General features: G+C 50.2%; 1 protein-coding gene across 7 annotated transcripts in view; it reads left to right on the top strand.

Moving 5' to 3' along the window:
- Positions 1–16020, top strand: part of Nfatc2 (nuclear factor of activated T-cells 2) — a 132305-nt gene that overhangs the window by 63297 nt on the left and 52988 nt on the right. For all 7 annotated transcript variants that reach the window (XM_039105143.2, XM_039105142.2, XM_017591799.3 and 4 more), the window contains exons 4-5: positions 9589–9791; positions 11070–11242. In XM_039105143.2, the coding sequence (XP_038961071.1) occupies positions 9589–9791; positions 11070–11242 (376 nt within the window). The remainder of the gene's footprint in view (positions 1–9588; positions 9792–11069; positions 11243–16020) is intronic.

The following is a 16020-nucleotide window of genomic DNA, read 5'->3' as shown; positions in this document are numbered from 1 at the left end:
GGTGACGCCAAGCAGGTGGGTAGAGTGCCGTGGAGGGTGCGGCGCTCTGTGGGGTGCGGTTGAGAACAGTGTGTTTGTAGGGACAGCCATCCCAGCAGTAGGGGAGGTTAGCATTGAGGTACTGGACGAGCATGAGCCCGGCTTGTTTCAAGATCACTGTGGCTGTGTGGAAGGAGGGAGAATGTTGGGAAGAGGGTCTCATATGTCCCTGAATCACAATGGAGACTTTGCCCCAACCCCTGTGTGTGTGTGTGTGTGTGTGTGTGTGTGTATGTGTGTATATGTTTGTGTATGTATATGTGTGTGCATGTATGTATGTGTATATAAGTGTATATCTATGTATGTGTGTATGTATGTGTATATGTGTGTATGTATACATGTGTGTGTACGTGTATGTATGTATATGTGTGCATGTATGTATATATGTGTGTATATGTGTGTGTGTGCGTGCGTGCGTGCATGTGTGTGTGTGTGTGTGTGTGTGTGTGTTCCTGTGTGGGCAGGTGAGCATTTAAACCTGAGGATAAAATTAAGTGATATCCTTCAGGAGTCAGCTTCTATGCTGTTTGAGACAGGCTCTTTCATTGGCCTGGAGCTTGTTGACTAAGCTAAGTGGGCTGGCTGGAGCATCCGGGGATCTGTCCTCTCTCCCTTTCCAGCAATGGGGTCACGAGTACTCCTAATCACCACACCTGGCTTTTCAAACTGTGGATTCTTGGTATTAAAGGCAGGTCTTTGTGCAAGCCTGTGGGTCTCCTGAGCCAAAGGCTTGGGTTTTCGATGGAAGTGAGGCATCTGTTTTTGAGAGATTTAGGTGGAAGAGTGACTGGCCAAAGGTAGTAGAGCTCATTCTAGTCACACCCCTGTGGTAGATGAGATGGCAGGAAGGCAGTCCAGCAGCTTCTTTGATCTGAGAACCAGGTGGCAGATTTGAGTGGCATTTAGGATGGGCGGGGCTCTGAGGTGATCCAATGGGAGCGAAAGAGAAGGGGCTTCGTTGAAATAGAGTTCATGAATTGAGTATGCAGGGCTTGTTGCCGAGTAGGGAAGAGAGTGTCTGGTGTGTGTGTGTGTGTGTGTGTGTGTGTGTGTGTGTGTGTGTGTGTGTCTGTCTGTCTGTCTGTCTGTCTGTCTGCATCAGTGTGTGCATGTGAATGGAGGGTCTGGGTGGCGGATATTAGCTGTGACTCCCATACTCAAAATGACCCTCAGAGCTGGGGTCTGTCTGCGTTGGTAAAAATCTCCTACCCGTATGCCCCAGTGGCTGGGGACTGCAATAAAACAACCCCGGGGGCCTCTCTTGCAGAGTGCAGGCTTTGAGGACATACCGTTGTCCTAATAGTCCAGATTCAACACACACACAAATGCTACTTAACATTGTTCACGTTTGATTTGAGGCAAATTCAAAACAGTTCCTTTGGCCGGTCGCCAGTTTGAAAATCAACCCCACGCTTCAGGGCTGAGTCACCCAGCTCCCAGCACAGATGTGGTCCTCGACTTACGCCAGCGCCGGCTGGGACTTCTCAGCTTGATGGCACCGAAAAGGCAAGACGAAGGCCCTTGATGGGGGACTTTGAACCTGAGCATGTATCTTTCCTAGGGCTGCCAGTGCGGACTCCCATCCTATAACAGTCATGCTAGAGCATTAGATGAAATGCTATGTAAAACACATCCCCAAACCAGAGAAAGGCCTAGAAGGGCACACATTTTCAGCTAGGTAAGAAAATGCTTCAGAGATCTGTTGAGTGGAGCGGTGACTGTCATTGATAATACAGTGTGTATTTTAAAACTGCCAAGAGGCTGGGTGTGATAGTATATGTCTCCCCTCCTAGCAGTTGGCAGGTGGAGACAGGAGGATCAGGAGTTCAAAGCCAGCCTGAGGTTATATGCGATCCGGTCTTACTGTATAGCAGGGGAGGACCCCCCAACATACACATGCACATGCTCCCCAGGGCTGCAGACAAATTGGCCATCTTCACTTCCATCCGCAGTGGGCTCACTGCTTTCTCCCATGCATGGTTCTACCAGCAGCTCCTGCAAGGGCACGCATTGCGACACTCATCCGGTACAGCGCTCAGTTTCCTTGGGTCGAGCTGGGCTGGTTCACCCAGGAGCTGCTATGGGAACAGGTGACGAAAAGTCCAGTCTCCAAAAACTCCCCCACTCTTCCGAACTGATTTTCAAGTAGCCCAGTGAGCAGGGCAAGGCTCAGACAGATTATTAACCCCTCGCGCCCTCGCCTGCAGTTTGCTGGTCCTACCACTTTAGCGGAAAAGTGTGTTATGGAGCTACCAGAGGCCGCAGCACGGACATGCGTCACCCATGCATTAAGACCTCGGCGGAGTGTGCATAAACACATGCTATGCTGGAACTGTTAGTTCCTGGGGTCTCACACAAGCAGAAATGTGGGCCCCAGAGAGTGGAGCCTCCTTCCCCACCAAGGCCACCAGAGCCTTCCACCTAGCAGGTTGGAGGTGGCCTGACTGCCCTGGGCCACCCACAAGACCTCTCCTCTGGAAATAACTACTATTGAATGATGTGGCAACGTGTCCCTGTGGTGTGGAGTTTGAAACATTGTCTGGGAATATGAACTTGGATTTGTGAGACCCCAGTAACTCCCTGCTGGGAGAAGGTGGTGAGCGGTCACACGCAGTTCTTTTCAGACCCGCAGGGAGCTGATGGGAAGGCTGCTGTTCCAAGAGGAACCATGGGAGTAGGAGGGCCCTGGGTGCCAGCAAAGGGGCTATGTTCTCATGCGAGACAGAACATTTCTTACCCGGCTACTCCTCTTGCTATGGCCCCATGCCCCTGGCTGTTGAGCCACCCTGGGGTAGCTGGCGTCGGTGTCTGATATTCAGCAGTCCCGGCTTGTTGTGGTTTGCCCTTGTATTTTGGCTCCGCCGTTGGGGTCTGTGATTGAGCCGTCAGTGGCATCCTCTGAGGGGTCTAAGAATTATCATTCAGTGGTCCCTGGGTCAGCTCAGGTGCCCATGAAGGCCATCTAATGGGCCTTCGGAAGGGATGTATGAAGTGAAAAAACCCCTTGTTAATCGGAGCATCGAGCTACTATTGTGGACTCCCACGGCTCTTACAAAGTGGGCTGGAGTTGACCCACGCACGTGATTTTGATGCTCTGGAAAGCCGTGCTCTGCCCATTGTAACAGGCTTCCCCGTCAGCCAGGGATGGCTGCTTTCCATTCCTAGAGATGCTCATGGCTTCCCAAAAGAAGAGAGTGGTATCTCTTTTGTAGGTGTGGACGGGAAGGGACGTGTGTGCATGTGGGTGTGGAGGTCAGAGGTCAACACTGGGTATCTTCCTCAGTCTCCCCTTTATCTTGTTTTCTGTTGAGTCAGACTCTCACTGACCCTGGAGGTTACCAGCTCAGTTACGCTGGCTTGGCTGGGTATGAGTTCCAAGAAGGGATCCCCCTGTCTCTATCTCCGTGGGCTGTGGTTACCACTGCACATGGCGCTGAGGTTTGAACTCGGGGACTCATGTTTGTACAGCAAGCACCTTACCGACTAAGCTACTTTCCAGTGTCTTTTTTTTTTTTTTAAATGAGATATCTCTAGGTAGCCCAGGCTGGACTCAAATTTTTTTTTGATCCCCCTCTCTTCTTTCTCCTGAGTTCTGGGATCATAGGTGGTAGGTTTCCATGCCCCGTTCAGCCATCTCTCTTTTTTTTTTCTTTTCTTTTTTTCAGAGCTGGGGACCGAACCCAGGGCCTCTACCACTGAGCTAAATCCCCAACCTTCAGCCATCTCTCTTAAGGAAGAACCATTTGGTTCCTTCCAGCTGCTTCGGTCCCCTCCTCCCCTCCCCGACTCTCTTCCCATCTCCTCTTATTCATCAGGAAGAGCACAACCGGTGTTGTCCCCTGTTCCCCTGAGGACCTGCAATCTGTTACTTGGAGACTTGGATGAATGAACCAGAAGCCACTGTGTGGAGAGTTTGGCTGGCGGGGTCAGGGAATATAGATTTCCACGCTGGCCCTGCCCTCTAAAACCCATATTGACCGGGTGCACTGTTCAGCCATAGCACGCCTTAGTTTCTTCGTTTGCAGAATAGGTGCGTCTCCGGTAGAGATGTCTGATGTGTGTGAGCCACCGAGTGCTGTGTTTGGTAGGAGGCAGGTTGCACCGTGAGCTGCCACGTCACGGCTGAAGGTGAAAGTCGCACCAACCCACACTCACGACAGGGTGCGAGAGGCCCCCTGATTGTGGAACTCAGGCTGCGTGAGCCACATGGAGAGATGAGTGTGTGACTAAATGGGGACATTGGTAAAGAGGTCACAGTTTGGGGGACATGATAGGAAGTGTGTTCTTCAAAAAAAAAAAAGGTTCTCTTGGGAGCAGATGACTTAGCAGATCGAATGCTTGCTTTGCATGTGAGAAGACCTGGGTTTGATCTCTAGAACCCAGGAAACCCTCTCCCTGTGCTGGAGAGGCAGTCAGACCTCTGGGATTTGCTGACTGGCTAGCCTAGCCTACTTGGTGAATTCCAGGCCAGGGAGAGAGCTTGTTTCAAAAAAGAAGATAGTGTTTGAGAATGACACTCAAGGTCCCCTGCTGTACACACACACACACACACACACACACACACACATGCATGCACTCACATACACACATATACACACGCACACACATTCACACACATATACACACATGCATGCAAGCACACACATGCACACACACCTACACACACATACACACACATGCACGCACACTCACACACACATGCGCATGCACGCATGTACCTCTCCAATTAACATTTGCCAATTTTGTTGTGAAACTCTTCCTATGGAGACTGGAGACACAAGTGGTCTTAGCTGGCCTCTGATCCCGGGGCATTGGGCGGTTGCTTCTCACAGGGCTATGGGAGCCCTGAGCATTGATCAACTTGTCGTTTATCTGGAAAAGAAACACAGTGGAAATCTGCATCCAGACGACAGAGACAGACAATGGCTTGTGCAAAGGCTCTCAGGTCCCAATAAGCTCGGTGTGCTGAGGCAACAGGGGGAACCAGAAACACAGCAGGGTGGAGGGAGAAGGTTGGGCTGGTGCTGGGGTTTGGGAAAATGCAGGTGGCAGCTAAGTTGGGACTTTAGTCTGAGGCCACAGGAAGTCCTCCGAGGGTTGTAAGCCGGGAGTGCCCGGATCTGATTTGCATTTTTAAAAGATTACTCAACTACTCTCTGAAAGACCAGAAGAGGCAAGCTTGTGTTGACAGAGGCCCAAGAGAGAGGCACCGCAATGGAGGCTTGGTTTGGAGTGCCAACAAGGGAGGGGACCGAGTGGAGTGGCTGGACTCAATTAGCACATGCCTTCCAGCTGTTCCCCATGTGTCCTTCACCGTGACATTCTACTCTTGTCACGGGAAGAGGAAGCAGCCTGGCATCAACACGGCTGCCCTGCCAGCCTTTCTGCTGGCACCATGGACCCTGTTTACCACCCCTGATGAACCAGGGAAGCCAATTAGAAAACACCCTTATCTTGGTCCCCACGCAGAGCCCTCACAACAAGAAGCAATTTTCTCTCGGTGTGGGCCTTCCCTCTGTGCCATCAAGAGAGCCGTGGGTGACCTCCAGACAAGTGGCTTTGACTTGGATCTTACCTTTGCCTGGGGCTGCCACTCCTGTCACTGATGTGGGTGTCAGCCTGTCAGGCAGGCAGGAAGGCAGGCCACCCCCCATGACCAACCTGTCTCTGTGTGGGTTCTAGCAGGGGCACCAGAGCCCTGGTTCCTATACCATTCAATAGAATGCTATGGTAAGATGGGTGGAAGTTGATAGTCACACTGGCCACTGTGGTGGCTGCTAGCCCAAATCTCCCCCCTCCCCCGCCTTGGGTTTAAACAGCAGGACGGAAAGCAAGATAGTAGGGAAACGCAGGAACTTAAACAGGAGCTTGAGGCAGAAGCCTCAGAGGAGCACTGCTTGCCAGCTCACTCACAGGCATATGCTTGCCCAGCTTTCTTATGTAGCCATCAGTCACTAGCCTAGGGGATGGTGTCTCCCATAGGAGGCTGGGCCCTTCTACATCAATTTGCAATAAAGATGCCCTCCTCTGAAGACGTGCCCTCAGACCAATTAGATCCGGGTAACCCCTCCATTGAGACCTCGTTCTTGGGTGGCTCAGGCTGTGTTTTTCAGGCCGTGTCCGCTGTGACTGTACACGAGTGCAGTTGATGGCTCTCTGCACCGAGCAATGTCACTCTAGACTGTGCCCTGGAGCCTTTCTGTGTTCTTTTGCTTGGTTGGAAAGTGATGGACAGGGTTCCAGGGACTTGTCCCTTGTCATGGCTTCTTCAATTTGCAATATAGGAATGGAGGAGCAGAAGAATCGGGTAGGAGGCTGGGAAAAGTCTGGATGTGTCGTTGTCTTTTGTTATTTAGTGTATACCTACTATTTCTTTTGTATTGTATTTCTTTTGTACCATGGGGAATGAAGTCACCATCCTCTTTGGTCACCTCTGCAATCTTGGACTCCTCTTCTTCCCCGGGGGCAGGGGGAGGGGTAACAGTGTGGTCTGTGTGGCAAGCATCTTCCCACATCCCTTTCTCTTCATCTGTGGATGTGTAAATAGAAATGTTTTATAAGTTGTAGGTTTTGACCTTTTCCACTTAAAACACACACACACACACACACACACACACACACACACACAATTATTTACAAACCACAGGCTGCTTGTGAAGGTCGGAGGAAACTCCGTGAGCATTGTGGGTCCTGGAGAGCATCTCAGACCATCAGGGATGGCAGCAAGTGCCTTCGCCCACTGAACCATCTCTCTGGTCGCTCTCCCCACCACCTGGTGTGTTTATAAAAAGATAATAAGAGGGCAACATGTTTTGGTGGATGTGTGGTGAGGTATGGAGTAAGGGGGTAAGGGGTTCTTTGGCTGGGCCCGTGCTGAGTCATCCCTTCCCACTGAGGGATCAACCACGTTGATACAGCAGGGCATGAGGAGGGGAGTTGAGAGGGTAATAGAGACAGAGAGAGAGAGAGAGAGAGAGAGAGAGAGAGAGAGAGAGAGAGAGAGAGACAGACAGACAGAGACAGAGACACAGAGACAGAGACACAGAGACAGAGTCAGAGAGAGAGACAGACAGACAGACAGAGAGAGACAGAGAGAGAGGAAGAGGAGGAAGAAGAAGATGAAGAAGAAGGAGGAGGAGGAGGAAGAGGAGGAAGAGGAGGAGGAGGAGGAAAAGAAGAACTTGGCCATGAGCACGTGGAGAGAGGAGGGAAGGGAATGAGGAGAGAGCAGGAACAGGAAGGCCAGAGCAAGAGCAAGAGAGAGAGGAGGAGGAGGCAAACAGCCCCTTTATAGTTGGTTGGACAAACCAGGTAACTGGGACAGAGCTTAGACAAAATGCTAACACCCCCAACAACGTATGTTGGACTTTCTGGGTTCTGTCCATGGAATATATGCCACTTAGGGCTGCACTGTCTGAGCCCATCACTTAGGCCAGTGTGTGTGTGCAGCACACTGTGTGTGCTTTTATTTGCCTATAGCTTGCCTGTGCGTGTCTCCCCCGTGCGTGAGGATTTTCCAGGTTGCATAATGGCCAGTCGGCTGCCACTCTAAGCTCCTAATGAGGGTAACACCAAGTGAGGGGTGCCTTTTGGAGGTGACACTCAATCTCAGCAGCCTTCCTTGTGGACATTCAAGAGTCTTTTCATACTCCACAGGCTGACCTTGGTCTGCTAAGCATTAACGGATATTTTCTTCGGGTCCTTAATTCACTTTGACTTGGTTGATTGATTGATTGATTGATTGCACCACTGTCTTGTTCTTTCTTTTTTTCAAAGTATAAAGTCAATCTGTAGACTGGGATATTGTCATGTAAAAAGTGAGTCCTGTCTGCAGACCTTCCCAGGTGGCCTTGGTGACCTCTGGTAACAAGAGCTGTGTCTGCAGGTCCCCACTCCCTTCCACCTCCCTTCCCTTTCCTTGGTGACAGGGTTTCTCTTGTGTAGCCTTGGCTGTCCTGGGATTCACTATGTAGACCAGGTTGGCTTCTAACTCAGAGATCTGCCTGCCTCTGCCTCCTGGGTGCTAGGATCAAAGGATCACTGCCTGGCGCGCTCTCTCTCTCTCTCTCTCTCTCTCTCTCTCTCTCTCTCTCTCTCTCTCTCTCTCCCTCCTTCCCTCCCTCCCTCCCTCCCTCCCTCCCTCCTCTCCCCGCTCTCCCCGTCCCTCCCCTCCCCTCCCCTCCCTCTCCCCCCCTCTGCCTTCTCCCCCGCCATTTCTCCTTCCTTTTCCCCTACACTATAACGGAGTTATACTTTTCACCATGTTTGTTTTCATATTGTTCTCTCCTCAGACATGTTTTCTTTGTATCATTGTTGTATCATTGTATCATGTTGATCATATGCACTAATTACTCTCATTATGGCCTCCTACCTACACCCCCATCTTATCACATCCATCCTTGTTACCTCCCCCCACCCCTCCTCCTCCCACACCTCTTCCCATCCCTCCTCCCAACCACCCTCCTCCCACTTAGCCCCTCCCACTTCCGTGTCGCTTTATTTATTTGCTTTATTTTGAGTGCCCAGGGAGTTTTAGTAGTGCTGTTTACATGGCGCACAGGCACCTTAGAGCAGCTCTACCACTGAAGAAAGGCCTCTCCCTCCTCAAGTACCATTAACTTCCTGCAGATACTCAAAGAGGGAAGAGGCCTCATGAGTCCCTCCCCCATAGGTACTGTGACCTGCCAATGGATCTTCAGGTTGTTTTCAGGTCGTTTTCGTCCTCACTTCGGTGACCCTTTGCCAGTAGCTAAGCATAGTTTCTCCACAAATGTTCTGATTTGGATTGTTTCTTGTGGCTGCTTAAAAGTCCAGTGTGTGTGTGTGTGTGTGTGTGTGTGTGTGTGTGTGTGTGTGTGTGTATTTTATGTACACATGTGTTTTGCCTGTGTGTATGCCTGCATGACACATATGTACCTGGTGCCTGCATAGGCCAGAATAAGGGATAGGATCCCCTAGAACTGGAGTTAGAGATGGTTGTGAGCCTCCGTGTGATGCTGGGAGTCAAACCTGAGTCCTCTGCAAGAGCAGCCAGTGCCCTTGCCCACCGTCTTAGTTAGGGTCTTATTGCTGTGAACAGACACCATGACCATGTAAGTTGTTTAAAGGACAACATTTAATTGGGGCTGGCTTACAGGTTCAGAGGTTCAGTCCATTATCATCAAGGTGGGAGCATGGCAGCACCCAGGCAGGCATGGTGCAGGAGGAGCTGAGTTCTACATCTTCACCCAAAGGAAGCCAGGAACAGACTGACATCCTCAGGCAGCTAGGAGGAGGGTCTGCAAGCCCACCCCACAGTGACACACTTCCCCCAACAAGGCCACACATTGGTACACTCCCTGGGCCAAGCATATGCAAACCATCACACCCACCGATCCCTCTCTCTGATCCCTTAGCATCCATTTTAGAGGAGGTCCCCACTTCTGGTCATGCATACATCCAGGTCACACAGCAACCCCACACACCCTTTCACAGGCTTCTCTGGGCTTCTCCGATAGTCAGACTGCAGCAGCCATACCCTGCATAGTAAAGATTTGTTTCCTCCCTTAGCTCCACGGCTACATGGAGAACAAGCCTCTGGGGCTTCAGATCTTCATCGGGACGGCTGATGAACGGATCCTTAAGCCACACGCCTTCTACCAAGTACACAGGATCACTGGGAAAACAGTGACAACCACTAGCTATGAGAAGATTGTGGGCAACACCAAGGTCCTGGAGATCCCCCTGGAGCCAAAGAACAACATGCGGGCCACGTAAGGCTGGGCAGTGGTGGGGCTTCTTGGGAAAGCGAGCGGGGCCCGAGGGACAGGGTTGAGGGGATCTCTATGAAGGGACCACAACAGCCATTTCTGGCACTGCCCGATCTTGAAGTAACTGGTTTTTCTATTTAAGAAGTGTTATTTGAAAACCGCACATGGTGACACACATCTGTAGTCCTAGCTAGCACTTGGGGGTATGCATGGGGACAGGGAGATCTGGAGTTCAAACTATCTTTAGCTACATACTGAGTCCCAGGCTAGCCTGGGCTACATGACATCTGGTCTCAAAACAAACAAACAAACAAAAAAACCCAACAAAAAACAAGAAAAAACAAACCCCAAAACAAACATCAGTGGGACCTAAAGAAAAATTTCAGTGACAACACAGAAGGCCACTCATGTGGCACTTATACCTGTGGCTAAACTGGCCACATGGCACACATGGGTCAGCCTCAAAGAACCTTTTATGAGGAAATAAACTCCAGCTTACAGAGAGTGTGAGAACTCCAGGGCACTGGTTGTACTGTCCCTGTCACTGGGGTTCATATTCTCTTTCTCTCTTCCCTGTCTCATGCCAGCGTCCCCTAGCAATGGTCGATTGTAACTTGTTTGTTAAATTCAAGACACAGATACTCTGATATTTGTGGAATAGCCCTGGCCAGTTCTACCAGCTGCCCTTCCTGAGTTTTGCTGGTGCCTTTGAGAATAGAAGCACGGACATGAAATTTTCCCTAGAGAAGCAATCTCCACTCAGGAGATTATACAAGCTCGCTGTGAGATTTCTTTTGCTCTCTTTCTTTTTCTTCTTTCTCTCTTTCCTTTCTCCCTTCCTCTCTGTCCTTACTTCCCTTTTCTCTCTCCTTTCTTTCTCTTTCCTTCCTTTCTTTTTCTTTCCTTTCTCTTTCCTTCCTTCCTTTCTCCCTCTCCTTCCTTCTTTCTTTTCTTCCTCCCCTTCTTTCCTCCGCTCTCCTTCCTTCATTCCCTTTCTTTCTCCCTCCCTCTCTCCCTCCCTCCCTCCCTCCCTCCCTCCCTCCCTCCCTCCTTTCTTTCTTTCTTTCTTTCTTTCTTTCTTTCTTTCTTTCTTTCTTTCTTTCTTCCTTAAATTCAGCATCTTGGTATACCCTTCAGGTAGTAATGCCCAGGAGGACCTTGCAGCGCCCCCTCCATGTCTGGCCAGAGGAGGTGTTTGCTTGACCACCTTAGGTGGGTTTGTGGGTGTTTTTTTTCTGCTCAGTGAGATGATTCTCATGACTTGGACTCTCTTCTGTGTAGCATCGACTGCGCAGGCATCCTGAAGCTCCGAAACGCTGACATCGAGCTGCGGAAGGGTGAGACAGACATAGGCAGAAAGAACACGCGTGTGCGCCTTGTGTTCCGTGTGCACATCCCGGAGCCCAGTGGACGCATCGTCTCCCTGCAGGCTGCATCCAACCCCATCGAGTGCTGTAAGTCAGGGCTGGGGGAAAGGGGCCACACATGAGTACCCACCCTGGGCAGGTGGCCTGCAGGAATCCACGGGACTGTGGTGACAGAAGAGCAGACAGTGCACCCAGGGAGGTTTTGATCTCTGCTTCTGTCTGCTTGTGGAGACTTCTCTTGGGAAATAAAAACAGGACAAGTGGTGGGAGATAAGAGGCGTCGATGGCTTTGTTTAGAAGATGTGAAAAGTTTAAATGCTGCTTTGGTACTCAGAAGCATGGACACATTTGCAGTCAGTTCCTAGAGCACACATCCCTTTCCTTCTTTTCATCCTCCCTCCACGTAATGAGATTCACAATGACGTGGCATCGGCTTTGAGCTGTGGCTCTGCAGATGCTATGGAAAGCAGCTAGCCATGTGCTCACACCAACCCCAGGTCAGTGGCTAGGACCATTATACCCACTTCACAGGTTGGAAGATTGAGTATCCAGTACCTGTGCCCGGAAGAGATGGGGCTGGGACTGGAACCCTAGAACCTTGCAGACAGTAATAGTTCTCCACACCAGCCTTCCACCTGTCCCTGCCTGCTGTCTGAGTTCTGTCTAGGGTCATGGCCAGGGGCCATGCCATGTGTCGCGCATCCCCAGAGCAGTAACAGTTTATAATTTAGTGAAGATAAAGGCCCCACCTTAAAGATGGATGTAATGTTAGAGCCTGGTATAAAAGAAAAGTTCTTGGGGGAGGTGCTGAGCAGAAGAACGCAGAGCTAGGTTCTGCCAGGCTTCTAAAGCAGTTGCTGTGAGCTTCTGGCATTTTCAGCAGGGTTTTGCTGCAATGCATGACAAAGCTTACTTTTGCACACATATGCATGTGTGTATACATGCATGAAGTACTGGGGATTTGAACCCAGGACCTCGCGCCTGCCAGGCAAGTGCTCTGCCACCAAGCTACCTCTCCAACACGTCTACAGACACACTTTTTTTTTAAAGGAAGAGAGGGTCTTACTAAGTTGCCCAGGCTAGATTTGAACTCTCAGTCCCTTTGCCTTAGCCTCCTGAGCTGCTGGCATTATAGGTCTGTGCCTGGGGCTAGATATCTGTTAGACTTTTGAAAGTTCAGTCATTCTTTTAAAAAGACTAAGGGAGGGTGGAAGGTAAGCATTGTTTCAGAGATTAAAAACTGCTTATGCTGGTTTATGTCGTTAAGGTGGTTTTGTGTAATGGTGTTTCTCATTAAACTCCTTTCGAGTCCATCTCAATCCTCAATATACCGGGTGCGGAAGGAGCTCTCTTTGCCCTTCTATATCCGTTTCCTTCAGTGGCCAGAGCGATGGAAGCAGAAGTAAGAGAAGTAGATGGGGGTGGGGGTGGGGAGACAGTAGGGTGCAGCGGAGACTGGGGACCAGAGGCTACTCCGCCCTTCTCAGAGGGCATCTGTGAGCTGTCAGCAGCCTGAGTTATCATGGGAACATGGTCTGGATGGCTGATTCTGATTTTAAAAGATTAAACAGGGAAAAAAAACACAATTTCTGGCTTGAAAATGACAGTCAGGGAAGGATATGGCTCAAATGTAGTCTGCCCTTTGCATGCAGGAAGCCCTGGATTCTGTCTTCACCCAAAATATCCACATGCATTACTGATTAAAAGTGGCAGCAAATTGAAGATAATCAGAGGGCCAGGCAGAACCTATGAGAAGTTCCTGCTTATCAGTAGTGGTGAGCCATGAATGAACAGAGGGAAAAGTCCAGGACCGCGTGCTCTGATACAGTACAGAACTGACCCCTGACCCCTCGGTGTGAAAGCCAGGACAGAGAGTGGCCTCTACACAGGCAGTACTCGGGCTCGGTCTGATGGAGACCAGGGAAGGGCCAGCCGGAGCTTGCAGCTCATTCAGACAAAGGTGGGGTGCTAGTGAGTCTGTGTCGAGTTGAGAAACAAGAGCCACCACCAGGGAAGGCGAGACAAAGTGTGACAGCCACATCCTCACCCCTGTTCTCTGGTCTCAGAAGCCGCCCTATCCTGTTTGATTTTGAATGTCTTAGGATCATTCTAGAAGGAAACACAGACTCTTCGTGATCTTTGGAGGTGTTGAGCTCACGGGGCTCCTCTTTTGGGTGGGCAGCTCACCTTCATTGTGGGACCCTGGTCAGCTGCAGGGTAGGGAGAAAGGATGTGTGTCTTCTCTGCTTCTCTGGGCTCCTCAAGTCGTGTCTGACATCACCCTAAGGCCTTCGGGAGCCTCTGTGAACCACGTGTGCCTTCTGTAAGGTCGTTCAGCAAGGGCGTTTGGAAATCCTTTGAACATTGCAGATCTGCGGGCTCCCCACTGGTTTCAGCCACCTCACCTTCCTCCTGCTGACAGATAAGGGAACCAGGGAGCCCAGCCTTTCTTGGTAAAGTGATTCACCCCTTTTACTCAGTAGTAGCAAAGCTGGAATCACAAATATTCTAGTTCCGTGAAACATCTTCTTTGGCGTCTACAATGCCTCTTCTCTCCTCTCCTCTCCTCTCCTCTCCTCTCCTCTCCTCCCCTCTCCTCTCCTCTCCTCTCCTCTCCTCTCCCCTCCCCTCCCCTTCCCTTCCCTCTTCCCTTCCCTTCCCTTCCCTTTTCCCTTCCCTTCCCTTTTCCCTTTTCTTCCCTTTTCACTTCCCTTCCCTTTTCCCTTTTCTTCCCTTTTCCCTTCCCTTCCCTTTTCCCTTTCCTTTCCTTTCCTTTCCTTTCCTTTCCTTTCCTTTCCTTTCCTTTCCTTTCCTTTTGGTGTAGTCACCCTCTGTGGCTAGCCCACCACTGTCCCTCACTTCCAGGTCCACTGGCTTGAGTGCCCACTTTGTTATATTCTTGGCCCATGAAAGACTCTATGAGCTCGCACTGGGCTGATTGTCTTGGTTTCTAGCCTGTAGGCAGATAGTGAACACATACCGACAATTAGTGACCCACACCCGTGGACGCAGACGGTGGAGGGTAAATATTTATTGTCTAATTGACACACTGTTGGGGAGGATGAACTGGTAAGGAAAACAGAGTGGGCTGGCCTGTATTTACAAGGCTAACTTATTTATTTTGGAAAGGAGCCTCCCGTGCCCCAGCTTGAGAACAATGACATGTTCTCACCATGCGAGGGACACCGCTGTTTGGATAGTGGCCCTGATGCCTGTTGTGGCTTTTCCTGTCTTATCCTAGCCTTAGGGGCCACAGCTCATGCTACATGTCCTGACACCCATGTTTCTCAGCATCCGGCCACTTCCCAGGGTTCTGCTCAGTGGTCTCAGCTGCAAATCTTCCTCCACAGTACGGCAGGGTGTGGCCTCGCCCCGGGCTAGCTCCTTAGGCTCTCTGAGCGGATGCCAGGCAGCAGCTTACATCTGAGACATGTGTGCCCCTTAGATGTGGGGCAGAAGCCTGTCATGAGGTAACTGCTGGGTTAGAGGGCGACACCTCATACACGGCTCTCCTGTGTGCCTCTGTGTGTTTGCATGGCTCAGGTTTCGCCTCATCTCTTTGGGGTCCTGTCATCTGCATCTGCTGCTGTGTCCCCCTCAGTTCTGTCATGGGTGAGGACTTAGACCCCTCTCCAGTCCTGGACATGATCTCATCCATCTTTACCCTGCTCACACGCACAAAGACCTTACTTCTGAAAAAGCTCCTTCCGGTTATCAGGCGCAGCCTGGGGTGGGGGTGGGGCGGTCACTGTTCAGCCACGGCCCTTTCTGATGTGGTTCTCCACTTCCAGACGCCCCACAGTTCCCAGTGGCAGAGTCTTCCTCCCATTCCTCTTCCTGTTTGCTGACTGCTCAACACAGTTACTTGCTCCAGGCAGGTGCTCAGACTTGACTGAACCATAGAATCATGTGTGGGTAAAAACCACACGTACATATGCAAACATTTATATAAACAACACAAGTACATGCACAAATGACCCACATAACATATACACATGTATAATACATATAACACGTGCACATATACATATACACATATAAACTGTAGTAATGCATACATGTATATGATGACATATGTATACTTAATATACATATGTGAAAATACATATAATAGCACATGCTTACATGCAGCAAGTGTATATATACATGCATATACAAATACACATACACACATACATGTACACTCATGCACATACATATATACCACATATACACGTACCTACATACATATATGCATGCACATGCACATATATGCATGCACATATAGACACATATATCATGTACATATGTCTATACATGTAAATATGCACATTTACAGGTATACATATGCACACATAAAATATATACATGTGCATACACATGCACATATATACACACAAGCACACGCGTACACTCTGTCCTACTTAGGGTATGGTCTTGGAATAGAGACTTCTAGGGAGGCTGCCATGTGTCTGAACTAAGGCACAGAAAACTTGTGACCTTCTTCCCCCACTCCCTGCCCTTTACTTGGTTGGCCAACTCCTTGCCCACATGCTCCCAGTGAAGAAAGTGTCCTGAGCCTCAGATCCCTCTTTGGGCACTGACTGTCACACTCCTTAACATCCCTCCTGCAAGGCCAGGACAGGTATTCGCAAGGCTTGTCACCAGGACTGGTCTAGGACATTGAGGAAGTGAGGGAAAGATGCCTTCCAAGGCTTCCCAGTGGGCCATGAAACAGAATGGCGGTGTCTGCAGGTCCTGGCAGCAGGTACCATGAGACCCGTGCACAGCCTCCCCATCCGTGTCCCATCAGAAACCTGTGCAGAGCCTCCCGTCTGTGACTGTCTGAGTTCTGCAGATTCTCTCTGTAACCTGCAGATTCATCC

Source organism: Rattus norvegicus, chromosome 3 (genome assembly GCF_036323735.1).
Source record: "Rattus norvegicus strain BN/NHsdMcwi chromosome 3, GRCr8, whole genome shotgun sequence".
Classification (NCBI taxonomy): domain Eukaryota; kingdom Metazoa; phylum Chordata; class Mammalia; order Rodentia; family Muridae; genus Rattus; species Rattus norvegicus.
Note: the sequence above shows the minus strand (reverse complement) of the source record. Positions and strands in the feature narration are given on the sequence as shown.